Source organism: Pseudopodoces humilis, chromosome 5 (assembly GCF_049639895.1).
Source record: "Pseudopodoces humilis isolate 2021_Gansu_Grassland_sample_001 chromosome 5, ASM4963989v1, whole genome shotgun sequence".
NCBI classification, from domain to species: Eukaryota; Metazoa; Chordata; class Aves; order Passeriformes; family Paridae; genus Pseudopodoces; species Pseudopodoces humilis.
This window is the reverse complement of record NC_142204.1, coordinates 72,248,282-72,275,996: the sequence shown is the minus strand read 5'-3', so window position 1 is coordinate 72,275,996 and position 27,715 is coordinate 72,248,282. Positions and strand designations below refer to the sequence as shown.

Below are 27,715 nucleotides of genomic sequence, written 5' to 3'. Positions count from 1 at the left end.
CAAGAGTGGGATGGAGTGTGGGATCAGGATCAGGGTTGGGATCAGGATCAGGATCAGGATCAGGGTCAGGTGTGGGATTGGGATCAGGATTGGGATCAGGTGTGGGATCAGGATCAGGATCGGGATCAGGTGTGGGATCAGGATCTGGATCAGGATTGGGATCAGGTGTGGGATCAGGATCAGGATCAGGTGTTGGATCAGGATCAGGTGTTGGATCGGGATCAGGTGTGGGATCGGGATCAGGATCAGGATCGGGATCAGGATCAGGGTCAGGTGTGGGATTGGGATCGGGATCAGGATCGGGATCAGGATCGGGATCAGGTGTGGGATCGGGATCAGCCAATGGAGCGGCCCCGGGGCGGGGAGGACACGGGGAGGGGGGAGAAGGGGATGGGGGATGGGAGAAAGGAAGGAAAGAAGGAAAGAAGGAATCTCTCCCATTCCCAGTTCCCATTCCCGCCTCCCATCCCCGCCCCCCCCAACTCCATATTTTTCCCCTCAATTCCATATTTCCCGCGAACAATTCCATATTTTCCCCGATTTTTTCCATATATTTCCCCTCAATCCCATGTGTTCCCCCTCAATTCCATATTTTTGCCTCAATTCCACATTTTTCCCCCTCAATTCCATATTTTTCCCTCTCAATTACATTTTTCCGCCCTCAATTCCATATTTCCCCCCTCAATTCCATGTTTTCCCATGAATTCCATATTTTTCCCTCTCAATTCCATACATTCACCTGAGACACCTGAGTGACACCTGAGTGACACCTGTGTGACAGCTGTGATCCGATCCCAATCCTGATCTGTGATCCTGGAATCACCGGCCGTGATTTCCCTGATAGCCATGAATCTACGAATCCATGAATTCCTGATATCCCTGATATCCCTGTTATCTATTAATCCCTGATATCCATGATAGCCATGAATCCATTAATCCCTGATATCCATGAATCCATTAGCCCATGGATCCATGAATCCCTGATATTCCTGATATCCATGATATCCATGATATCTGTGATATCCATGAATCCAAGATATCCATGGATCCATCAACCCATGATATCCATGATAACCCTAAATCCATGAATCCACAATATCCATGATATCCAAGATATCCCTAAATCCATGATATCCATCAACCCACGGTATCCATGATATTCACGAATCCGTGAATTCCTGATATCCACAATATCCATGATATCAAAGATATCCCTAAATCCTTGATATCCATTAATCCATGCTATCCACGAATCCCTGAATCCCTGATATCCATGAATCCACAAATCCATGATATCCAAGATATCCCTAAATCCATGCTATCCGTGAATCCATGATATCCCTGATATCCATTAATCCATTAACCCCTGAATCCCTCAATCCATGAATCCACGAATCCCTGATATCCCTGATATCCATGAGTTCATTAATTCCTGATATCCATTAATCCATTAATCCATTAATCTCTGAATCCATAATATCCCTGAATCCGGGATATCCATTAATGCCTGATATCCATAACAGCCATGAATCCATGAATCCCTGATATCCACGATATCCATGATATCTGTGATATCCATGAATCCAAGATATCCATGAATCCATTAACCCATGGTATCCATGATAACCCTAGATCCATGAATCCACAATATCCCAATATCCATGATATTCATTAACCCATGATATCCCTGATATCCATGAATTCCTGATCTCTCTGATATCCACGATATCCATGAATTCATTAATCCCTGATATCCATGAATCCATGATATCCATGATAACCCTAAATCCAAGAATCCACAATATCCCTGATATCCCTGGTATCCGTGATATCCATTAACCCATGATATCCATGATATCCATGAATTCCTGATATCCATTAATCCATTAACCCATTAATCCCTGAGTCCATGAATCCACGAATCCATGACTCCCTGATATCCACGATATCCATGATATCCCTAAATCCAAGATATCCATGAATCCATTAATCCATGATATCCACAGCATCCATGATATCCCTAAATCCAGGAATCCACAATATCCCTGATATCCAAGATATCCATGAATCCCTGAATCCATGAATCCAAGATATCCATGAATCCCTGAATCCATGAATTCAAGATATCCATGAATCCATGAATCCATTAATCCATGATTTCCTGAATCCCTGATATCCATTAATCCATTAACCCATTATTCCATTAATCCCTGATATCCCTGATATCCATGAATCCCTGATATCCATTAATCCATTAATCCTTGAATCCATGAATCCATGAATTCCTGATTTCCCTGATAATCCCTGATATCCATGAATCCATGGTATCCATGAATCCACGATCTGAGCCCAGGATTGAGGGAATAAACCCAAGGAAAAACTCAGGGCACGGCGGGATCTGAGCACAGGGAGGTGAAAATTCCCAAGGTAAAGCTGGATCTGAGCTCAGGACAGGGAAAACCCTGGGAAAATCCAGGGAAAAGCTGGATCTGACCTCAGAACAGCAGGAAAAACCCACGGAAAACCAAAGGATCCACCAGGAGCACGCTCCGCATCGGAAACACAAATGTTCCGCTCTTCCCATGTCTCCTAATCCACGGGATTACATTCCCAGCTCCAATTCCATGGGATCCCGTTCCCGGCTCCCTCTAATTCCATGGAAAACCATTCCCAGCTCCATCCCAATCCATGGGATCCCATTCCCAGCTCCATCTAATCCCAGCTCCATCCCAATCCATGTAATCCCATTCCCGCTCCATCTAATTCCATGGAAAGCCATTCCCAGCTCCGTCCCAATGCCTGGAATCCCAATGCCTGGAATCCCAATGCCTGGAATCCCAATGCCTGGAATCCCAATCCCTGGAATCCCAGTCCCTGGAATCCCAATCCCCCCAGTCCCAACCCACGGAATCCCAGTCCCTGGAATCCCAATCCCACCTAATCCCAACCCACGGGATCCTGCCCTGCCTTGAGGTCCTATTCCCGTTCTCATTCCCATTCCCATCCCCGTTCCCATTCCCATTCCCGTTCCCATTCCCATTCCCATCCCCGTTCCCATTCCCATTCCCGTTCCCACTCCCACTCCCATTTCCATTCCCATCCCCGTTCCCATTCCCATTCCCGTTCCCACTCCCACTCCCATTCCCATTCCCATTCCCATTCCCATTCCCATTCCCATCCCCTCTCCCTACCTGACTTTCCCTCTCCCTCCTCTCCTCATCGCCGTCTCTCCCTCTCTCTCCTCCCGGACCCTCTGCAGCGACGGCGAGCGGCTCTGAGCCCCCCGGGACGCGCTCCCGGATCCGATCCCATCTCCGGCCGGAATTCCCGCGGCCGCTTCCCGCATCTGGAGCAGGAGCTGGGGCGGGAGGCTCCGGAGCGACGGCACCGGGGAATGCGCCGGACGAGGCTCGGCCTTCAGGTTGTTGTCGCTGGCCGAGCGTTGAAGGAGGCGCGGGGAGGCCAGGCCGCCTGGCAGGAGCAGCCGGCGGCGCTTGGTGTAGCTGGGAGTTTCTCGGAAAGGCACTGGGAAGGGAAAAAAACCGGGAATGTTAGGTTAGGTGGGAGTCGGAGGAGTGGAAAATTGGGAATACAGAGTTGGGTGGGAATTGAAGGGGTGGAAAGTCGGGAATGCGGGGTTAGGTGGGAGTCAAAGCACTGAAAAAATGGGAATGTGGGGTTGGGTGTTCAGGATTGGGGGAAAAGGTGGAGAAGGTTGGGAATGGGTTGGGAAGGTTGGGAGTTTCTCGGAAAGGCACTGGGAAGGGAAAAAAAACCGGGAACGGCGGGGTTAGGTGGGAATTGAAGGGGTGGAAAATCGGGAATACGGGGTTGGGTGGGAATTAGAGCACAGAAAAATTGAGAATATTGGATTAGGTGTTGGAAGTGCGGCTCTGGGAAAAGGTGGAAGAGGGTGGGGGAGAAGGTTGGGAATTCTTGGAGAGGCACTGGAAGGGAAAAAAAACTGGGAATGTGGGGTTAGGTGGGAGTCGAAGGGGTGGAAAGTTGGGAATGTGGGGTTAGGTGGGAATTGAAGGGGTGGAAAGTTGGGAAAAGGTGTTGAGGGTTGTGGGAAAAGGTGGAAGAGGGTGGGGGAGAAGGTTGGGAATGGGTTGGGAAGGTTGGGAGTTTCTCGGAAAGGCACTGGGAAGGGAAAAAAAACCGGGAATGGCGGGGTTAGGTGGGAATTGAAAGGGTGGAAAGTTGGGAATACAGGGTTAGGCAGGAATTGAAGGCCCAAAAAATTGGGAAAACGGGATTAGGTGGAATTCAAAGCAATGAAAAAATGGGAATGTGGGGTGAGGTGTTGAGGATGGAAGAGGGTGGGGGAGAAGGTTGGGAATGGGAATGGCTTGGGAAAGTTGGGAGAGTGGAAAAAAAACCCGGGAATGTTTGGGATAGGTGGGAATTGAAGGCCCCAAAAGTTGGGAATATGGGATTAGGTGGGAATCACAGGGTTGAAAAATTGGGAGTACGGGATTAGGTGTCGGAAATGCGGCTGCAGGAAAAGGTGGAAGAGGGTGGGGGAGAAGGTTGGGAATTCCTGTGGAAATGGGTTGGGAATGCTCTCCATCCTCTCCCGGGAATCCAAGCATGGATCAGCACCGGGAAGGGCTTGGAATCGGCATCTCGGGAAGCTCCGATGGAACCAACCGGGAGAATTCCCAACAATCTGTGGCCGGCTGCCTCCGGGATGGACAATTCCATAAATCTCCTATTCCAAGTGCTCATTCCAGAGCTCCAGGAATATCCAAGAGAAAAGGTGGGAAAATCCAAGGCGTGGAAGAAATCAACAACTCCCTGCTCTGAATTCCCTCCCAATCCTCGGGAATTCTGGGAAAATCCACCTGGAATTCCAATTCCGGCTCCACAGAGGGACCGGGAGTGGAATCCCCATCCTGGAGGGAATTCCAGAGGAATTTCGGGATGAGGATCAGTGGTGGCTTTGGAAGTGTTGGGAATTCTTGGATTCAACGTCTCAAAGGATTTTTCCAGCCTAAAGAATTCCGTGATCCGGATGTTCCGGAAAGGGAAGAAGTTCGGTCCTGGGGTCCCTCCACTCCAAAATTCCAGGAAAATTTTCCAGGGATTTTTTATTTCATGAGCTCCTTCCCATCCCTAAAATTTGGCTCCAGCGGGAAATCCGGGATCGGCCACATCCGGCCCATTCCCAGCGCCAAAACATCGGGAAAAACACGGATGGGAATGGGAGGACAGGGAATTCCAAACCCTGTGGATTCCGGATATTCCCAGAGCCGCCATTCCAAGGCCACTGCTCCAAGGGCACATTCCGGTGAATCCCGAGGATTCTCCAAGACCATCGGGAAAAGGAAAATCCCCGGGATCGGGAAGGAGCCGAACGCTCGGAATATTTTCCCGAGGTTCAAAGTCCGAGGATTTCAGGCTCCTGGAAGTGTTCCCGTTGCCGCGGCAACGCCGGGTGTTCCTTCTCCTGGGAGTTCCAACCTCGGAGCCGGGAATTTCTCCCGGATTTATCGGCACCTCCGGCACTGGACGCCCACATCCCGGCATTCCCGAGGGGAAAACCGGAGAAAATTATGGAATTCCGGAGCCAGAGGGGTTGGAAGGTTCCACCAGGGTCATCCCGATGGGAAATTGGGTCTAAATGATGGAATTTTGGTGCCAGAAGAATTGGAAAGCTCCACCTGGGCCATCCCAAGGGAAACTGAGTCAAAATTATGGAATTCCCGAGACTTTAGGGGTTGGAAAGTCCCGCCAAGGCCATCCTGAATGGAAATTTGGGTGAAAATCATGGAATTCTGGAGCCAGAGGGGTTGGAAAGGAGGGATGTCCCATCAAGGCCATTCTGGGGGGAAAATGGAGAAAATGATAGAATTCTGGAGACCTTAGGGGTTGGAAATTTCCATCAAGGCCATCCCGATGGGAAACTGAGTCAAAATTATGGAATTCCAGAGCCAGAGGGGTTGGAAATTTCCACCAGGGTCATCCTGGTGGGAAACTGAGTCAAAACGATGGAATTTTGGAGCCAGAGGGGTTGGAAAGTCCCACCAAGGCCACCCCGATGGAAAAATGGATCAAAATTATGGAATTCCGGGGACTTTAGGGGTTGGAAGGACCCACCAGGGCCATCCCAATGGAAAAAATGGATAAAATTATGGAATTCCGGAGCCAGAGGGGTTGAAAGGTTCCATCAGGGCCATCCCAATGGGAAATTGGGTCAAAATGATGGAATTTTGGAGCCAGAAGAATTGGAAAGCTCCACCTGGGCCATCCCAAGGGAAAGTTGGGTCAAAATTATGGAATTCCAGAGCCAGGGGGGCTGGAAAGTCCCGCCAGGGTCATCCCGATTGGAAATTGGGTCAAAACAATGGAATTCCGAAGACTTTAGGGGTTGGAAATTTCCATCAGGGCCATCCTGATGGGAAACTGAGTCAAAATCATGGAATTCCAGAGCCAGAGGGGCTGGAAATTTCCATCAGGGTCATCCCGATGGGAAACTGAGTCAAAATTACGGAATTCTGGAGCCAGAGGGGTTGGGAAGTCCCACCAAGGCCACCCCGATGGAAAAATGGATCAAAATTATGGAATTCTGGGGACTTTAGGGGTTGGAGAATCCCACCAAGGTCATCCCAATGGAAAATTGGGTCAAAATTATGGAATTTTGGTGCCAGAAGAATTGGAAAGCTCAACCTGGGCCATCCCAAGGGAAATTTGGGTCAAAATTATGGAATTCTGGAGACTTTAGGGGTTGGAAATTTCCCCAGGGCCATCCCAATGGGAAACTGAGTCAAAATTACGGAATTCCAGAGCCAGAGGGGTTGGAAAATCCCTCCCAGCCCATCGATCCCAACCATTCCCGCTCCGTATTCCCAAGGAGGGAATGCCCGGCAGAATCCCGGGAATCCCAGCACAGGGATGTCCCTCCCTGGCCAGATGTGGCCCCAGGCATGGGAAACATCTCCAGATGTTTCATTCCGGACTCCACGGAAAAATCCCTGGGAAAAAAAAAAAATCCGGGAAGCCAAAATCCTGCCTGAAGGAATTCCCAAGAGGGAACGACCGGAAGCTGCTCCGGATTGGAATTTTGGGATGATTTTTCCATGGAAAAGAGGGGGTCAGGCCTCGGAATGAGTTCTTCAGGAGTCGCCATTCCTGGAGGTATCCAAGGAATTCCTGGAATTCCACTCAGGGATCGAGCCCAGTTTGGAATTCTTTTCCGACCTCGGTGATCCTGGAATTCTGGGATTCCAGAGTGGCCGGGTGAGGACGGTGATGAAGATGATGAAGATGAAGAAGAGCCGGAATCAGGACATTCCCAGACCGCTCCCAGATTCCAAATCCTATGGAATTTTTCCTCATCTCATCCCCTCCAGAATCCACAATTCCCAGCGGGGAAATCCCGGGAAGGGAGAGCTGATGATGATGATGATGATGATGATGATGATGAAGAACCACCGAGTCCAAATTCCAGGATCCCAGATCCTGATTTCCAGTTCTACGGAGATTGAATGGGAAAAAATTCCCAAATTTCCAATCCTATGGAATTTTTCCTCATCCCACCCTCCGGAATCCACAATTTCCAGTGGGAAAATCCCAGAAAGGGAGAGCTGATGATGATGATGATGATGATGATGATGAAGAAGAACCACCAAGTCCAAATTCCAGGATCTCAGATCCTGATTTCCAATTCTACGGAAACTGAATGGGAAAAAATTCCCAAATTTCCAATCCTATGGAATTTTTCCTCACCCACCCTCCGAAATCCACAATTCCCAGCGGGAAAATCCCAGGAAGGAGCCGACAAAGGAGCAGAACCGGGAGCGATTCCCACAACGAGCTCCGGATATTCCCTCCCACACCTTTCCCAGACTTTTTTCCCGGGGCTGTTTTCCAAAGGAAAACACGGATGCCTGCTTCCATGAGAAATATTCCTGGAAAAGCGCTCGGAGCGCTCGGCTCCGGGCCGTGATCCCGGCTGAATCCCGGGAAATTCCAAAGGGAGGCGGGGAAGGAGCCAGGAATGGCCCAGAAGGGAAAAGGGAAAAAGTGTTTTCCAAACTGGAGAATTCCCAGATCGGAGAATTCCCACATTTCCCAGACTGGAGAATTCCCACATTTCCCAAACTGGAGAATTCCCAGACTGGAGAATTCCCACATTTCCCAAACTGGAGACTTCCCAGGACATTTCCCAGACTGGAGAATTCCCACATTTTCCAGACCGGAGAATTCCCACATTTTCCAGACTGGACAATTCCCATGGAATCTCCCAGAATGGAAAATTCCCAGGGCATTTCCCAAACTGGAGAATTCCCATGGAATGTCCCTGAACTGGAGAATTCACACATTTCCCAAACTCCAGAATTCCCAGGGCATCTCCAAGACTGGAAAATTCCCAGGGAATCTCCCAAATTGAAGAATTCCCACAGCACATCCCCAGACTGGAGAATTCCAAGACTGGAGAATTCCCACATTTCCCAAACTGGACAATTCCCAGGGCACTTCCCAGAATGGAAAATTCCCAGGGTATTTTTGAAACTGGAGAATTCCCATGGAATGTCCTGAACTGGAGAATTCCCACATTTTCCAGACTGGACAATTCCCATGGAATTTCCCAGACTGGAGAATGCCCACATTTCCCAAACTGGAGAATTCCCACACTTCCCAAACTGGAGAATTCCCACATTTCTCAGATCAGAGAATTCCCAGAATATTTCCCAAACTGGAGAATTCCCACATTTCCCAGATCAGAGAATTCCCACATTTCCCAAACTGGAGAATTCCCATGGAATTTCCCAAACTGAATAATTCCCACATTTCCCAGACTGAACAGGAAGTTCCCGCTCTGCCCAAGGCTCCGGATCCCGAAAAAAAACCTGGATGAGCCTGGAATTCCCCTGGAATTCACCCACCCTTCCTCCCCCTGCTCTGGGATCACCAAATCCCACCCCGAGCCTGCAATTCCCGCCGGGAATTCCACGGGAAGAGCTCCATTCCAACTCCAATCCCAACAAATTCCCTCTTTTGACATTCCTTATTCCCAGAAAACCCCGGGATAAGGACACTCGGCTCCTCCCTGAATTCCAAACCCAATTTCCAAACCCCGGGAAGCTCCCGGCGGGACCAGCTGGACCCGCTGGGATCAGAATTAGTTTGGAATTCTTCCCTGACCTATTTTATCCGGAGCTGATTCCCATCGCTCCCGACAGCTTTTCCTGCTTTTTTTTTTGGGATTTTTCCAAGGAAAATCACGGAGCCGCTCGGCGCCAGGTGCGGATTCCAACCGAGGGGAATTTAGGTCGGGATTTTGGAGGTCGTTTATTCCTAAACTTTTTTTGTCTTGGATTAATTCCGTGACCTTGCAGGCAAAGGAATTCTCAGGCTCTTCCCAAAAAAATCCTTTCCCGGTTTTTTCTATCCCCGCCCCAAATTCCTGGTTTTGGATATCGGGAATAAGGAGCTGGGAAAGGAAAAAATTGGGATAAAGGATTTTTGGGATTGAGCCAAGCTCAATTCCTGCTGCGAATTCCCTAAGAAGCGATCCTTGTTTTCCTTCATTTCAGCGTTTTCATGGAATTCCGGGAATTCCGATTCCTTAAATCCCATCCAATCCCTCCCAGGCTGCCCCAGCCTTGGGGATGGAATTCCAGGAATCCGGGAGCAGCCACAGGGAATTTTCTGGGAATTCTGTGCCAGGCAGGAATTTCTTTTCCTGGAATTCTTTTTCCAGCTGCCGATCCCGTGGCTCCATGCCGGGAATTCCCATCGCTCCCTCTACCGGCACCTCCGGATCCGGGAATTCCTCAGGATAATCCAAGGAAACTCCACAAGTGGGGATTTGATTCCTGATCCAAACCCATTTTTCCCTGGAATTTCTCCCAAGGGAAAGGAGATCCGAAGCACCAAAATTCCCAAAAAATTCCTTAAAAAACCCCAAATCCAACCAGAAGAACCCCGGCTTTGCTCCTATTCCCAGAGGATTTTCCCTCCTCACCCCAAATCCCAGGATTTTGGGAATGAAATCCCTCAGGAATGCGAAAAATCGGGATTTTACAGCAAAGCCATTCCAGGATAATTCCAGAGTTTGTGAATGTCGGCCAGGCCGGGAAAACCGGAATCCCACGGGAATCTCTCGGACATTTCCAAGACCCAAAGTGGCTGCAGCTTCCATGGATGCAACACCGGGAAAATCCATGGATACAACACTGGGAAAAATCCAGGGAAACCCCCCCCCCAATCCATCCCTGAGATCCACAGGGAAACAAAAACGGGAAAACCGGGAAAAATCCAACTCACCGACATCGGATTCTTTGTGGGTTTTGATGATTTCCGCCAGCTCGAAATTCCCTGCGATGATGGCCACCTGGAAAAGAGCCGGAAAACCGGGATGAGCCGCCCTGGAGCTTCCATATGGATGGGAGCAGCTGCTTTCCATGGAAAGCCAAGGATTCTTCAGCCTCGGATCATCCGGGAATTCCGGGACAGAGTTTGGAGAGGGTTTGGGTGGCCCCGGCTTGGGGATGATCCCTGTTCCCCGGAATTCCCGGATTCCAGCTGGGAATTGATCCCTAAAGCCCAGAATTCTCCCGTGGTGTTGGGTTTGGGGAAAATCCTGGGATTTTTAAGAGGTTTGGGATCGGCCGCTCCAGCTGGATTTGGTGTTGGTTTGGGGGCTGCGGATGAAGGGTTTGGGAATGTTTCCAGGGATTGGGAATGTCCTGGGAAGCCTCTTCCTGATGGGAGGGGATATTCCCACTCCCAAATTCCCAAATTCCCGTGTCCAAATTCCCAAATCTCCAAGTATTCAATTCCCTAAATCCTCAAATTCCCAATTCCCCAAGTCTCCAAATCCTCAAATCCCCAAATTCCCAAATCCCAAAGTCTCCAAATCCCTCAAAGTCCCTAAATTCTCAAATCCCCAAATCCTCAAATCCATGAATCCTGAAGTCTCCAAATTCCCAAAATTCTCAAATTCCCAAATCCTCAAATCCCCAAATCCCTAAAGTCCTCAAATCCTCAAAATGCCAAATCCCAAAGTCTCCAAGTCCCTAAATTCCCAAGTCCCCACATCCTCAAATCCCAAAATTCCTAAAATCTCCAAATTCCTAATTCCTCAAATCCCCAAATCCTGAAGTTTTCAATTCCCCAAATCCCCAAATTCCCAAATCCCAAAGTCCCAAAATCCCAAAAACCCTCATTCTCCAAGTCCCCAAATCCTTAAATCCCCAATTCCCCAGATCCCAAAATTCCCAAAATCCCCAAATTCCCAAGTCTTGAAGTCTCCAATCCCCAAACCCCCAAATCCTTAAATCCTCAAATTCCCAAATCCTCTCAGGATTCTGTTCCTTTTCCAAGGATTCTGCCCCTTTTTCCAAGGATTCTTCCCCCTTTTCCAAGGATTCTGCCCCTTTTTCCAAGGATTCTGCTGCTTTCCCAAGGATTCTTCCCCTTTTTCCAAGGATTCTGCCCCCTTTTACAAGGATTCTGCTCCTTTTCCAAGGATTCTCTCCCTTTTTCCCAGGATTCTGCCCCTTTATCCAAGGATTCTGCCCCCTTTTCCAAGGATTCTGCTCCTTTTCCAAGGATTCTCTCCCTTTTCCAAGGATTCTGCCCCTTTATCCAAGGATTCTGCCCCTTTTCCAAGGATTCTGCCCCTTTTCCAAGGATTCTGCCCCTTTTCCCAGGATTCTGCCCCTTTTCCCAAGGATTCTGCCCCTTTTCCCAAGGATTCTGCCCCTTTCCCAAGGATTCTGCCCCTTTTCCATGGATTCCCCTCCATCCCAACCATCCCCATCCCAAAAACCCCCACCAACTTCCCCTTCCCGCCTCCGTATCCCACAAAACCCCCACATTCCCATCCTTTTCCCGGAATTCCGAGCCCTCATCCCAAATCCCGCCCAGCTGGGAAAATTCCCACCCGGAAAAAAAATTCCTGGATCTTCCACCGAGCTTCTGTGGGAATCCCGGGAATCTCCGTGGGATTCCCGGGAATTCTGCTCACCTGGAACGCCGTCTGGCTGTTGTAATTCCGGATTTCCTTGCTGGCTCCTCGGAAGAGGAGAACCCGGGCACAGCTTTCCTGGGAAAAAAAAAAAAAAACAGGAAAAATGGGAATTAGACCAGGATTGGGAGAAATGGATCCGGAAAATTCTTTGGGAAGAGGCAGGATGAGAATTCCCTAAGGATTCGGTATTCCCGACCCTAAAGGGAGCAATTTATGGAATCATGGAATTCCATGATTTGGTTGGAAGGAATATTTGGGATCATCTAGATCCAAATTCCAAGGATTCTGCCCCCTTTTCCCAGGATTCTGCCCCTTTTCCCAAGGATTCTCTCCATTCTCCCAGGATTTTGCCCCTTTTCCCAGGATTCTGCCCCCTTTTCCCAAGGGTTCTGCCCCTTTTTCCAAGGATTCTGCTCCTTTTCCCAAGATTCTCTTCCTTTTCCAAGGATTCTGCTCCTTTTCCCAGGATTCTTCCCCTTTTCCAAGGATTCTCTCCATTCTCCCAGGATTCTTCCCCTTTTCCCAAGGATTCTGCTCCTTTTCCCAAGGATTCTGCTCCTTTCCCAAGGATTTTGCCCCTTTTCCAAGGATTGTGCTCCTCCCATGGGAATCCAAGGGATGAAACCCTGGAATGTTCCCTTGGGAAATCCCAAACCCGGCTGGGACAGGAACGGGAACGGCCTCATCCCAGGCCAGGGATGGATTCCCCCTCTGGATTTGGGAATGTCGATCCAGGAGATTCCCGGGGTGGTGTCGCCCCCCCTGTGGTGTCCCTGTCCCTGTCCCTGTCCCTTTCCCATCCCATCAATCCCAACAATCCCATGGATACCAACAATCCTATGGATCCCATCCCATCAATCCCATTGATCCCATGGATCCCATCCCATTCCATTCATCCCATGGATCCCATCAATCCAACCAATCCCATTGATCCCATCCATCCCATCCCATCAACCCCATCTCATCCCAATAATCCCATCCCATGGATCCCATAGATCCCATCCCATCAATGCCATGGATCCCATCAATCCCATTGATCCCATGGATCTTATCCCATTCCATTGATCCCATTGATCCCATCAATCCAATCAATCCCATCCCATCAATTTCATCAATTTGATCAATTTGATCAATCCCATCAATCCCATCAATCCCATCCATCCCATCCCATCAACCCCGTCTCATCCCAATAATCCCATCCCATGGATCTCATGGATCCCATAGATCCCATGGATCACACCAATCCCATCTCATCCCATCAATCCTATCCCATGGATCCCATCAATCCCACCCCACGCCACCAATCCCATAGATCCCATCAATCCCATGGATCCCACCAATCCCATCCCATCCCATCCCATTCCATCCCATCCCATCCCATCCTATTGATCCCAGCAATCCTGTCAATCCTATGGATCCCATCCCATCAATCCCATGGATCCCACTGATCCCATCCCATTGCATCTCACCAATTCCATGGATCCCATCCCATCCCATCCCATCCATCCTATTGATCCCAGCAATCCCGTCAATCCTATGGATCCCATCCCATCCATCCCATGGATCCCATGGGTCCCATGGATCCCATCAATCCCATTCCCATTGATTCCGTAGATCTCATGGATCCCACCAATGCCATGCCATGCCATGCCATGCCATCCCATCCCATCCCATCCCATGGATCCTGTCAATCCCTTCCCATGCCACCAATCCCACGGATCCCATCCATCCCATCAATCCCATCCCACCAATCCCATGGATCCCATCAATCCCATCCCACCAATCCCATGGATCCCATGGATCCCATCCCATCCCATCAATCCCATGGATCCCAGTGATCCCATAGATCTCGTGGATCCCACCCCATCAATCCCATCAATACCATGGATCCCATCCCATCCCATCCCATCAATCATGGATCCCATAGATCCCATGGATCCCATCCCACCAATCCCACGGATCCCACAGATCCCATGGATCCCCCGGGATTCCCGGGATTCCCACCTGGTTGTAGAGGGCGCAGAGGTGCAGGGCGGTGTTTCCCGAGGCGTTCTGCGCTGCCATGTCGGCCCCGTAGAACAGGAGATGCTCCAGGTGCTGCACGTGTCCATAGCGACACGCCTGCTCCGGAAAACCGGGAAAAAACGGGAAAAAACGGGAAAAAACGGGAAAAAACGGGAAAAACCGGGGAAAAACCGGGGAAAAACGGGGAAAAATGGGAAAAAACGGGGAAAAACAGGGAAAAACAGGGAAAAATGGGAATCAGGGAGCGGCCAGAAGGGGAAAAATTCCCCCCAAAATTAAAAAATTAAATAAAAAAATCTCCTGCTGGATCCAGCTTTGGAAAGTCGGAATTCCGTGGGAACGGAATTATGGAATTCCACCTGGATGCCATCCGTGAGCAGCAGGAGAATCCAACCCTCAACCCCAAGGATGGAAGCACTCCATCCATGAGCACCAGGAGAACATTCCCGTGCCTGGATCCCACCCCAGCAGAGCCCACCTGGTGGATCTCCTGCCAGCCCCACCAGGAGAACATTCCCACCTGGTGGATCTCCACCCATGGCCACCAGAAGAACATTCCCACCTGGTGGATCTCCTGCCAGCCCCACCCAGCAGGTCCCACCTGGTGGATGTCCATCCATGAGCACCAGGAGAACATTCCCAGAATCCAACCCTCAATCCCAGGGATGGAACCACTCCATCCACGAGCACCAGGAGAACATTCCCACCCAGCAGGTGCCACCTGGTGGATCTCCTGCCAGCCCCACTAGGAGAACATTCCCACCTGGTGGATCTCCTGCCAGCCCCACCAGGAGGACATTCCCACCTGGTAGATCTCCTGCCAGCCCCACCAGGAGAACATTCCCAACTGGTGGATCTCCACCCATGACCACCAGGAGAACATTCCCATCCCAGCAGATCCCACCTGGTGGATCTCCTGCCAGCCCCACCCAGCAGGTCCCACCTGGTGGATCTCCACCCATGACCACCAGGAGAACATTCCCATCCCAGCAGATCCCACCTGGTGGATCTCCTGCCAGCCCCACCCAGCAGGTCCCACCTGGTGGATCTCCACCCATGGCCACCAGGAGAACATTCCCACCTGGTGGATCTCCTGCCAGCCCCACCAGGAGAACATTCCCACCTGGTGGATCTCCATCCATGACCAACAGGAGAACATTCCCACCTGGTGGATCTCCTGCCAGCCCCACCAGGAGAACATTCCCACCTGCTGGATCGCCTGCCAGCCCCACCAGGAGAACATTCCCACCTGGTGGATCTCTTGCCATGGCCACCAGGAGAACATTCCCACCTGCTGGATCACCTGCCAGCCCCACCAGGAGAACATTCCCACCTGGTGGATCTCCTGCCAGCCCCACCCAGCAGGTCCCACCTGGTGGATGTCCATCCATGAGCACCAGGAGAACATTCCCATCCCAGCAGGTGCCACCTGGTGGATCTCCTGCCAGCCCCACCAGGAGAACATTCCCACCTGGTGGATCTCCTGCCAGCCCCACCAGGAGGACATTCCCACCTGGTAGATCTCCTGCCAGCCTCACCAGGAGAACATTCCCAACTGGTGGATCTCCACCCATGACCACCAGGAGAACATTCCCATCCCAGCAGATCCCACCTGGTGGGTCTCCTGCCAGCCCCACCCAGCAGGTCCCACCTGGTGGATCTCCACCCATGGCCACCAGGAGAACATTCCCACCTGCTGGATCACCTGCCAGCCCCACCAGGAGAACATTCCCACCTGGTGGATCTCCTGCCAGCCCCACCAGGAGAACATTCCCACTTGGTGGATCTCTTGCCATGGCCACCAGGAGAACATTCCCACCTGGTAGATCTCCTGCCAGCCCCACCAGGAGGACATTCCCACCTGGTAGATCTCCTGCCAGCCCCACCAGGAGGACATTCCCACCCAGCAGGTCCCACCTGGTGGATCTCCTGCCAGCCGTTCTCGTCCAGGCAGCCCAGGCGCGCTCTCTCGTGCAGCAGCAGCTCGCAGCAGTAGGGGTCTCCTCCCACCAGGGCGCTGTGGTAGAGCGGGGTCAGCCCCCGGCTGTCCCGGTAATCCGGGGATGCCCCCAGGTCCAGCAGAGTCTGCCCGGAAAAACGGGAAAAGCGGGAAAAATTCCCACTGGGGGTGAGGAAATGGGGATCTGGGAATGGAGAGGGAATGGGGAGGGGGAAAGGAGGGGAAAGGAGGGAGGGGAAAAGGAGGAAAGGGAAATCTGGGAATGGGGAGGGGGAAAGGAGGGAAAAAGGAGGGAGGGGAAAAAGGAGGGAAGAATGGAAGGAAAAAATGAAGGAAAAAGGAGGGAAAAAGGAGGGAAAAGGAGGGAGGGAGGGAAAAAAAGGAGGGAAAAAAGAAGGGAAGAACAGGGGGAAAAAAGGAGGGAAAAAGGAGGGAAAAAGGAGGGAGGGAGGGAAAAAAGGAGGGAAAGGAGGGAAAAGGAGGGAAAAGGAGGGAGGGAGGGAGGGAGGGAGGGAGGGAGGGAGGGAGGGAGGGAGGGAGGGAGGGAGGGAGGGAGGGAGGGAGGGAGGGAGGGAGGGAGGGAGGGAAAAAAGTAGGAAAGAAATCTGGGAAGGGGGAGGGGAAAAGAAGGGAAAAGGAGGGAGGGAGGGAGGGGAAAAAAGGAGGGAAGAATGGAGGGAAAAAGGAGGGAAAAAGGAGGGAAAAAGGAGGGAAAAAGGAGGGAAAAAGGAGGGAAAAAGGAGGGAAAAAGGAGGGAAAAAGGAGGGAAAAAGGAGGGAAAAAGGAGGGAAAAAGGAGGGAAAAAGGAGGGAAAAAGGAGGGAAAAAGGAGGGAAAAAGGAGGGGAAAAGGAGGGGAAAGGAGGGAGAGGGGAAAAAAGGAGGGAGAGAGGGAGATCTGGGAATGGGGAGGGAAAAAGGAGAGGGAAAAGGAGGGGAGAGGGAAAAAAGGAAGGAGAAAAGGTGATAGGGAGGGAGGGAGAGATGGAAGGAGAGAGGGAGGAAAGGAGGCAAAAATTTGGGAAAGGAAGAGGGGAAAAAGGAGAAGAGAAAAGGAGGGAGGGAGGTCTGGGAATGGGGAGGGGAAAAGGAGGGAAAAGGAGGGAGGGAAAAAAGTAGGAAAGGGAAATCTGGGAATGAGGGGGGAGGGAAGGAGGGAGAGAGGGAAGGAAGGAAGGAGAGAGGGAAGGGAAGGGAAGGGAAGGGAAGGGAAGGGAAGGGAAGGGAAGGGAAGGGAAGGGAAGGGAAGGGAAGGGAAGGGAAGGGAAGGGAAGGGAAGGGAAGGGAAGGGAAGGGAAGGGAAGGGAAGGGAAGGGAAGGGAAGGGAAGGGAAGGGAAGGGAAGGAAGGGGAAGGGAGGGGGGGGGAAGGGAAGGGAAGGGAAGGGAAGGGAAGGGAAGGGAAGGGAAGGGAAGGGAAGGGAAGGGAAGGGAAGGGAAGGGAGAAAAGATAAAGGAAAAGGAAAAAGAAAAGGAAAAGGAAAAGGAAAAGGAAAGGAGAAGGAGAAGGAGAAGGGAGAAGGAGAAGGAGAAGGAGAAGGAGAAGGAGAAGGAGAAAGGAGAAGGAGAAGGAGAAGGAGAAGGAGAAGGAGAAGGAGAAGGAGAAGGAGAAGGAGAAGGAGAAGGAGAAGGAGAAGGAGAAGGAGAAGGAGAAGGAGAAGGAGAAGGAGAAGGAGAAGGAGAAGGAGAAGGAGAAGGAGAAGGAAAAGGAAAAGGCGGGAATGCCATCGGAAAAGTGGGAATGGCCGATCCCGGCACTGACCAGCAGCGCCGCGTGGTTCCGGCACCTCACGGCTTTGTGCAGCGCCGTCATTCCCTCGCGGGTTCGGAAATCCAGGTGGGCTCCGCCGTTCCGGAGCGCTTTGATCATCTCGGAGCTGAGCTCCAGCTGCGCCGCCGCCGTCAGCGGACACTCTGCGGGAACACGGGAATGGGGCTGCCATGGGATAGCCGGGAATCTTTCCATGGAAAGGGCCTTGGTTGTGGATGGCCAGGGGGGTTTGGAGTCGCCACGAGTGGAGGAATCCGAGGAATTCCAGGATAGGGCCCAGCTTGGAATTCTTTGCCTGATAATTCCGTGGGATTTGGAGGAGTGGAATTCCAAGGTCATCTCATCCCTATCCGTCAGAACATTCCCATCCTATTCCAAGGGCAGGGATAATTCCCGCCATTCCAGGTGCTCCAAGCTTTTCCTCGGACATTCCCGGGATCCAGGGGCAGCCGCAGCTGCTCTGGGAATTCCAACCCAGCCGGGAATTCCCAATTCCCAAAATCCCACCCCCATCTCCCCTTTCCCAGGGAATTCCCTCCATTCCCAGCTCTCCCAGCCTGGCATTGGATCCAAAGGAATTTTGGGATCCAGGGGTTTCCCTGGGAATCTCGGCACTGCAGGAAGGGTCTCCCTTCCCTTTTCCAGCCCCAACTTCCAGAAGAATCCCTTGGGATGGATTTGGAGCATCCCAAATCCCAGAATGGTTTGGGATGGGATCCAGGGACCTTCAATCCCACCCCATTCCAATCCCACCATCCCAGGCTGCTCCGAGCTTTCCTTGGACATTCCCGGGATCCAGGGACAGCCGCAGCTGCTCTGGGAATTCCATTCCAGCCGGGAATTCCTTCCCAAATTCCCCTTTTCCAATCTGGAGCCGTTCCCTGTGTCCTGTCCCTCCAGGCCTTTCCCAAATCCCGGCTCTCCTGGAGCCCCTGGAATGTTCTGGAAGCTCTCCCTGGATCCTTCCCTTCTCCAGAGGAACATTCCCGGTTTTCTGGCTCCAGGTCCCTTTCCCTCCCCCATTCCCGATTCCCAATTTTTCCCCCTCGTTATTTCAGGGATTTTTGAATCCTCCTTTCTCATCCCAACATTTTCCTGGCCCTGCCGTCCCTCGTTAAATATCCAAGGATTATTTTTTTTCCCTTTTCCCACTTTTTTCTCTCCGACAAAACCATCCCTGGGGTTCGGCTTTCATTCCAGAACAACGGAATCTTCTCCCGGATCCAGAGCTTTTTTTTATTCCTGATTTTTTTTCAATGTCCCCGCAGGAATCAACCGTGGAAATTTTTTTTTGGGACTTTTTCATCCCTTTCAAATCCCGGGAAACTTTCCTGGAATATTTTCCCAGCGACCCTGAAATGGGAACAGCCTCAAACGGGGCTGGAAGCGCTTCCCAAAGTGGATTTTTCCCTATTTTTCCATCCAAGGAGAGGTGGGAAAATGGGAATAAATCCTTGAAGGAGTTTAAAACTCTTCCCAAATTCCATTAAAATGGAGATTCCCAAAGTTTGGGATCCATGGGATCAACTCAGGTTTTCCAAGGAAGATCTGGGGATTTTATGGCTCATCCCAGTTTTATTCCCAGTTATTCCCAGTCCAGGAATGGGATTAAATCCTGCAGGAAAATATTTTTCCAAGGGGGATTTTCCAGTTTTTTCCATGGGATCACTCCCAAAAATTCCAGCAGGAAAATTCCCAGTTCATTCCCATCCTGTTCCAGGCCCGGAATTCCCAGAATTCCACGGCAAACAAACCGACATTCCCCAAAAAAATCCCAAAACTCCAAATCCAGGAATTTCGGAGAGATTCCAATCCCTTCATTTCTCCAAATCCCATGGAATTACCAAAGCTGGAAAAGGCTGGGATGGGAAAGGGGAAAGGGAAAATATTCCAAGGGGAGAAATGTGGGATCGTGTCCCGCCGGAACCCGGAAGAGATCGGGAAGAATTATCCCAAAGGAACGCCCCATTCCCAAAATCCTCAAAAAAACGGGAATTACGCCATAAAACCCCCCAAAATAAACACCGGGATAGAGCGGAAAAAATTCCGGAGGAAATCCCGAAGGAATTACGGGAACGTCGAGCTCCCGAATCCAAAGGAAAAGTTGGAACTGACCTCCGGTGTCGGGATCGTGGAAGTTGGGATCCAGCCCCTTCTCCAGCAGCCGGGAAACCTTCTCCGAGTTCAGCATCTGCACGTATTCCATGAATTTCTTCAGATTCGCCTGGATCCGGGAAAAACCGCGGCGTCAACATCCCGAAAATCCCGGGAAAAACCGCCCCGGGGCCGGGAGACATCCCGAAAATCCGAGGAAAATCGGGATGAGGCGACGGAATTCCGACCCCAATCTGGGTGGAAAATTCTCCTTCCGGACTTTCCTCAAGTTGGGATTGGCGGATTATCCAGTGGGAATTCAGAATCCCAAATTTTGGGGTTGGAATTTGGTTCTGCCGAGCCGGAATTCCCCAAGGTTTTCCTGGAATTCCCGAATCGTTGGGATTTTTCCTGGTTTTTTGGGTTTTTTTATGGCTCGGTGATGTCGTTTTTGAAATTCCTGGATTTTGGGAACTCAGAATCCCAAATTTTGGGGTTGGAATTTCGTTCTCCCAAAAATTCCCAAAGATTTGCCCGGAATTCCCAAATCGTTGGGATTTTTCCTGGTGGGTTTTTTTTATGGTGAAGTCGTTATGAAATTCCAGGATTCGGGAAAATCCCGGCTCTCCCATTCCCGGATTTCCAGGTTTTTTTCATTGGAGGATTTTTTTTTTTTTTTTAGGGAATTTTTTCCAAAAAAAAAAAAAATTCGGGAAAAATCCTGGAAAATCCCAAGAGCCGGAATTCAGGCCGGCCGTGCCCTTGGAGCAGGGAAAATCCAGAGCAAATCCATGGATCCGCCTCTGGCTCCCGGCAAACGGATTCATCGATCCCATAAAAAAGGGAAATTATGGATTTTCCACGGAGCCGCTGGAATTGGGCAGCTCCTCCCAGCGGGAATGTCCGGAGCACCGGGAATCCTGGAATGGTTTGGGTGGGAAGAGACCTCAAATCCCGTCCTGATCCCGGCAATTCCAAGGGCAGGATTCCCTTTTCCAGTCCCAAATTCCAGGAAAATCCCTCGGGATGGATTCGGAGCATTTTCCATGGAATTTCCATGGAATCTCTGGGTTTTCCATGGGAATTCCATGGGAATTCTGGTCTCATCCCCATTCCCACTCTGCTTTTGGCGCTACTTCAACGGAATTCTGGGATTCCTCGGGATATCCCAGAAATCCAATGCTGGAGGGTTTCCCTGGGAATTTCCATGGGATCTCCAGGGATTTCCATGGGAATTCCATGGGAATTCCAGGCTCATCTCTGCTCCCATTCAGCTTTTGGCGCTACTTCAATGGAATTCTGGGATTCCCCAGGATACCCCGGAATTCTGGGCCTGGAGGGGTTTCCCTGGGATTTTCCATGGGATCTCCAGGGATTTCCATGGGAATTCCGCGGGAATTCTGTGGGAATTCTGCGGCGGGCTCACCTTGGTGTGCAGCTTGGCGAATTGTTTGTCGTCCAGCAGCGGCTGCGAGTAAACACGGCGCTTGTAACGGAACTGCGGGAATGGGAATGGGAAGAGAAATGCAATTAAAATAAAATCCAATTAAGATGGTACGGAATGGAATAAAATTAAAATAAAATAAAATAAAATAAAATAAAATAAAATAAAATAAAATAAAATAAAATAAAATAAAATAAAATAAAGTAAAATAAAATAAAATAAAATAAAATAAAGTAAAATAAAATAAAATAAAATAAAATAAAATAAAATAAAATTAGAAATAGAAATGAAAATAAAAATAAAATAGAAATAGAAGTAGAAATTGAAATCAAAATAAAAATAAAATAGAAATAGAAGTAGAAATTGAAATCAAAATAAAAATAAAATAAAAAATAAAATCAAATAAGAAATAGAAATAGAAATAGAAATCAAATTAAAATGGAATGGAATAAAATAAAATAAAATAAAATAAAATAAAATTAGAAATAGAAATAGAAATTGAAATGAAAATAAAAAATAAAATAAAATAAAATAAGAAATAGAAATAAAAATAAAATAGAAATAGAAGTAGAAATTGAAATCAAAATAAAAAATAAAATAAAATAAAATAAAATAAAATAAAATAAAATAAAATAAAATAAAATTAAATTAAATTAAATTAAATTAGAAATAGAAATAGAAATAGAAATAGAAATAGAAATAGAAATAGAAATAGGAATGAAAATAAAAATAAAAATAAAATAGAAATAGAAGTAGAAATTGAAATAAAAATAAAAATGAAAATACAAATAAAAAATAAAATAAAATAAAATAAATTTAAAAAATAGAAAATAGAAAATAAGAGAAAATAAAATAAAATATAAAATATGAAATACAAAATATGAAATAAAAAATAAAATAAAAAATTAAATAAAAAATAAAATAAAAAACAAAATTAAAAAAATATGGAAAATAAAAAATAAAATCAAATAAAAGAAAATAAAACAAAAAATAAAACAAAACAAAACAAGACAAAACAAAATAAAATAAAACAAAACAAAATAAAATTAATATAAATTAAATTAATATAAATTAACAAAACAAATTAAAATTAATATAATAAAACAAAACAAAATAAAATAAAACAAAACAAAATAAAATTAATATAAATTAAACTAAAATAAAATAAAATAAAATTAAAATTTATATTAAATTAAATTAAAATTAATATTAAATTTAAATTAAATTAAATTAAATTAATATTAAATTTAATTTAAATTAATATTAAATTAAATTAAAAATAAATTAAATTTAAATTAAATTTAATTAAAATTTAATTAAATTAAAATTAATATTAAATTAAACTTTAATTAAATTAAAATTAAATTTAAATTAATATTAAATTAAATTAAATTTAAATGTAATTAAAATTTAATTAAATTAAAATTAATATTAAATTAAAACGAATATTAAATTAAACTAAATCAACCAAAACCAAACAGAACCCCCAACCCACCCCCACCACGTCCCACCTCCAGGTAGGGTCCGGGCACTCCGGTTCCCAGCGGATATTCCCGCAGCAGCCGCTCCTCATCCAGGAATTTCCCGGCGCGGCCGTTGAAGGGCGGCTGGAAGAGGCCGTAGTTGAGCACGTCCGAGAGGCTGTGGCTGAGCGCGCACAGCACGCGCTGCTTGGACACCCACACCGGAACGTCGGGGTTCAGCCGCAGACACTTCTGCAACGGCACCGAAAAACGGGGATCGGGACGGGAAAATCGGGAATGGGGGTTGGGGGTCGTGGGAAATCGGGAATTCTGATGTTTCTGGGGGGTTTTTGGGGGGAAAAATGGAATAAATTGGGATTTTTTTTTTCCATTTTCTCCATTTCCCTTTGGAATTCCCAAGGTTTTTATGGCTGAAATTATTAAAATAATGAAAAAAATTGGGATGTTCCCGTTGGGAATTCCAAAGAGAAATGGAGGAACTGGGAATTTGTTGGGTTTTCCATGCAGACGGAGACACTTCTGCAACGGCACGGAAAAACGGGAATCGGGACGGGAAAATCGGGAATGGGGGTTGGAGTCATGGGAAAGGAGAAATTCCCAAGGTTTTACGGGATTTTTTAGGGAAAAAATGGAATAAATTGGGATTTTTTTTCCATTTTCTTCATTTCCCTTTGGAATTCCCAAGGTTTTTATGGCTGAAATTATTAAAATAATGAAAAAAATTGGGATGTTCCCGTTGGGAATTCCAAAGAGAAATGGAGAAAATGGGAATTCCAAAGGGAAACTGAGGAAGAAAATGGGAATTAATTGGGTTTTCCATGGAAATGAGGATGGAAAGGGGGAAATGGGATTTGGGGTTATGGGAAAGGAGGAATTCCCAAGGTTTTCCAGGATTTTTTGGAGTAAAAATGTCAGGATACAGCCGCAGACACTTCTGCAACGGCACGGAAAAACGGGAATCGGGACGGGAAAATCGGGACTGGGGGTTGGGGTCATGGAAAATTGGGAATTCCCAAGGTTTTCCGGGATTTTTTAGGGGAAAAATGGAATAAATTGGGATTTTTTTTTTTCCATTTTCTCCATTTCCCTTTTCTCAAGTTTCTCCAGGTTTTCCAAGGTTTTCCAAGGTTTTTCAAGGTTTTCCCTAATTTTCCCAGCTTTTCCCCAGGTTTCTCCACGTTTTCCAAGTTTTCCCAGTTTTTCCCAGATTTTTCCTGGTTTTCCCAAGTACTCCCAGGTTTCCCCAGGTTTTCCCAAGTTTCTCCAAGTTTTCTAAGGTTTTTCCAAGGTTTTCCCAGGTTTCTCCAGCTTTTCCCAGGTTTTCCCAGATTTTCCCAGATTTTCCTAGGTTTCCTCAGGTTTCCCAAGCTTTATCCAAGTTTTTCCAGGTTTTCCCAGGTTTTCCCATTTTTTCCCAGGTTTTCCCAAGTTCTCCCAGGTTTTCCCAGGTCTCTCCAGGTTTCCCCAGGTTTTCCCAAGTTTCTCCAGGTTTTCCAAGGTTTTCAAGGGTTTTCCCAAATTTTCCCAGCTTTTCCCCAGGTTTCTCCAGGTTTTCCAAGTTTTCCCAAATTTTCCCAGATTTTCCCAGCTTTCTCCCAGATTTTCCTAGGTTTCCCCAGGTTTCCCAAGCTTTTTCCAAGTTTTCCCAGGTTTCCCCATTTTTTCCTGAATTTTCCCAGATTTTCCCAGCTTTCTCCCAGGTTTTCCCAAGTTTCTCCAGGTTTTCCAAGGTTTTTCCAAGGTTTTCCCAGGTTTCCCCATTTTTTCCCCAATTTCCCCACATTTCCCTATTGTTTCTCCAGGTTTTCCAAGGTTTTCCAAGGTTTTCCAAGGTTTTCCCTAATTTTCCCAGCTTTTCCCCAGGTTTCTCCAGGTTTTCCAAGTTTTCCCAGTTTTTCCCAGATTTTCCCAGGGTTTCCCATTTTCCTCCATTTTTTCCCAGATTTTCCCAGGTTTCTCCAGATTTTCCCACATTTTCTCAGCTTTTCCCCAGCTTTTCCCAGATTTTCCCAGCTTTTCCCAGGTTTTTCCAAGTTTTCCCAGCTTTTCCCTGCTCCACGATCCCGCCCATCCGCATCATTCCCATTTTTCCATGGAAACCGCCGCGGGATATCAGGGATCCGCACAACATTCCGGATCATCCAACCCCACATTCCCAAGTTTCCAGCGGCAATTCCAGTGGCTCCGACGGATCTGGACCTCCGGGACCCTCGGGATCCACAAATCCCGATTTCATTTACCTCCAAGGCTTGGAATTCACGGAATTCCGGGATCGTTGAGGTTGGAAAAGAATTCCAAAATCCTCAATCCAAGCTGATCCCTATCCCAGAACTCTGAGTTTATCCAGGAATTTTTTGGGAATGGGAACGGGAATAGGAAAAACCCAAATCCTACAAAACCACACCGGAGGCAAAATTCCCAAAAAAACAAATTCCCAAAAAATTCCTCCTTATTGGAGACCTGAAATTCCCAAAGCTCCGTTAAAATCCGGGAAAAGCAGCCGGGATTCCCGGGAATTCATCCACAGATCCGGGATTGGGGTGGGAAGCTCCTGGGGCTCCGGAATTCCCAGAAAAAACAGGGAAAATGGGGAGGGAAATCCAGGAAAGGTGAGCGGAGGCTCCGGATGAAATTCCTGAGGAATTCTGGACTCGGATCCGGCTCCTCCTGGAACTGGGACAAAATTCCAGCCCCATCCAGGGAACATTCCCGGCTTTGCTCCGAGGATTCCGGTTGGATTTCTCCCGGAATCCCGGTTGGATTTGTCCCACAATCCTGGTTTTCTCCTGGGATTCTCCCAGGATTTCCGTGGCAGAAATTCCCAGAAGGAATTCCCAGCAGGAATTCCCAGCAGGAATTCCCTGGAAATTCCAGCACTCACCGGCTGCTCCATCCCAGAGGGAAAATTCCCAACTTTTCCCACCTTCAGCTCCGTCTTTTCCTCCCCGGATGCTCCGAGGGGATGAAATCCCATGGAGTCTCCATCCCTGTTTTTCCTGGAATCTCTTTCCCAGTTTTCCATGGAATCTCCATCCCGGTTTTTCCTGGAATCTCCATCCCCGATTTTCCTGGAATCTCTTTCCCAGTTTTCCATGGAATCTCCATCCCCGATTTTCCTGGAATCTCTTTCCCAGTTTCTCCTGGAATCTCCATCCCAGTTTTCCATGGCTCCTCTGGAAGCGGCCGCTCCGGAGTTTTCAATCCCGAGAAATCCCCGGAACGTCGATCAATTTATCCGAGCGCTCCCCCCCGGATCAATCCCGACGTTTCCAGGGGCCGTTCCCAGGGAATTCCAAGCTCTGAGATTCCCAGGAAAAAGCTGGAATTCCCAGCTGGGAAATCAAAGGGATGAGAGGAGGAATTTTTCCGTCCTTTCCGTGTTTTATCCTGAAAAAATCGGGATTTTCCTGCCGGGAATTCCGAGCCCGAGTTGAAATCCCTACGGAATTTTCTCTCCCGCTTCCCAGGGAAAATAAAAACAAGGAATTGATGGGTCAGGATCAGACAGCAGCAAAAAAAAGGGGAGAATTCCCCCCCCAAAATCTGGGAATATTCCCCCCCAAAAATCTGGGAAAATTCCCCAAAAAAGGGGGAAAATTCCCCCCAAAAATCTGGGAATATTCCCAAAAAAATGGGGAAAATTCCCCCAAAAATCTGGAAAAATTCCCAAAAATAAAGGGAAAATTCAAAAAAAAGGGGGGAAAATTTGCCCCCCAAAAATCTGGGAATATTCCCAAAAAAATCTGGGAAAATTCCCCCCAAAAAAATGGGGAAAATTCCCCAAAAAAGGGAAAATTTCCCCCCCAAAAATCTGGAAAAATTCCCAAAAATAAAGGGAAAATTCCAAAAAAAAAAAGAGGAAAATTTGCCCCCCAAAAATCTGGGAAAATTACCCAAAAAAACTCGTGGAAAATTCCCCAAAAAAATCTGGGAAAATGTGGATTAAAAACGGCGCCAAGAAAAAAATTCCAGCTTTTTTTTTGGCTGGAAAAAAAATGGGAATTTGGGGTGGGAGAGGAAAAGCCGGGATTTGGTTCCATGGAAAAATCAAACTGGGATCAGAATCCGGAGAAATTCCCGAGGGGATTTAATGGGAAAGGAGGGAAAAGGAGGAATGGGAGGGGTATCTTAATTAATTATTAATAAAGGAATTATTGATTTAATTAATAGTAATGGTAATTATTAATTAATTATATTATTATTTATAAAAATATTATTTTCAAATAGAAATAAATTTTATTAAATAAAAATAAATTTTATTAAATAAAAATGTATTAAAATGAATTAATATTTATGAATAGATTAATCATTAATATATTAATTATAATACAGCTAATATTATAAACATTAATTATAAATATATTATTGAGATATAATATAATATATTAATCTATTCCTATTAATACAATTAATATGATTACTATTTAATTAATAGACTTTTAATTGACATTGACATAATTAATGCATGTATTTAATTAATAGAATTTTAATTAATAGAATTTTAATTAATTTTACTTTAATTAATAAATTAATAGCATTTTAATTAATATTATTTTAATTAAGGAATTAATAGAATTTTAATTAATTTTACGTTATTTAATTAATGAATTAATAGAATTTTAATAATTGAATTTTAATCAATTAACTTTAATTAATAAATTAATATAACTTTAATTTATGTTAATTGAATTAATGAATCAATAGAACTTCAATTAATTTTACTTTATCTAATAAATGAATTAATAGAATTTCACTTTATTTTACTTAATTAACAGAATTAATAACTGTAATTAATTAGTAGAATTAATCTAGAATATTAATCATTATTTCTCATTAATTAATCAAAATGGGCTCGGATAATTTGGAATTTTTCAGGAATTTTTCGGGAATTTTCTCCCATTCCAGGCCGGGCTCAGATAAATGGTAATAAAAATTATTTTTTCATTATTTTAATAATT

At 47.1% G+C, this 27,715-nt stretch overlaps 1 protein-coding gene across 4 annotated transcripts in view; it reads right to left on the bottom strand.

Annotated features, from left to right (window-relative positions):
- Window positions 1–27,715, bottom strand: part of SHANK3 (SH3 and multiple ankyrin repeat domains 3) — a 158,855-nt gene that overhangs the window by 97,304 nt on the left and 33,836 nt on the right. For all 4 annotated transcript variants that reach the window (XM_088054770.1, XM_088054771.1, XM_088054774.1 and 1 more), the window contains 9 exons: window positions 22,785–22,988; window positions 21,256–21,327; window positions 19,851–19,959; window positions 17,727–17,878; window positions 15,926–16,093; window positions 13,988–14,104; window positions 11,981–12,058; window positions 10,276–10,342; window positions 3,192–3,525 (listed from right to left, as the gene is read on the bottom strand). In XM_088054770.1, coding sequence (XP_087910896.1) covers window positions 3,192–3,525; window positions 10,276–10,342; window positions 11,981–12,058; window positions 13,988–14,104; window positions 15,926–16,093; window positions 17,727–17,878; window positions 19,851–19,959; window positions 21,256–21,327; window positions 22,785–22,988 — 1,301 coding nt within the window. The remainder of the gene's footprint in view (window positions 1–3,191; window positions 3,526–10,275; window positions 10,343–11,980; window positions 12,059–13,987; window positions 14,105–15,925; window positions 16,094–17,726; window positions 17,879–19,850; window positions 19,960–21,255; window positions 21,328–22,784; window positions 22,989–27,715) is intronic.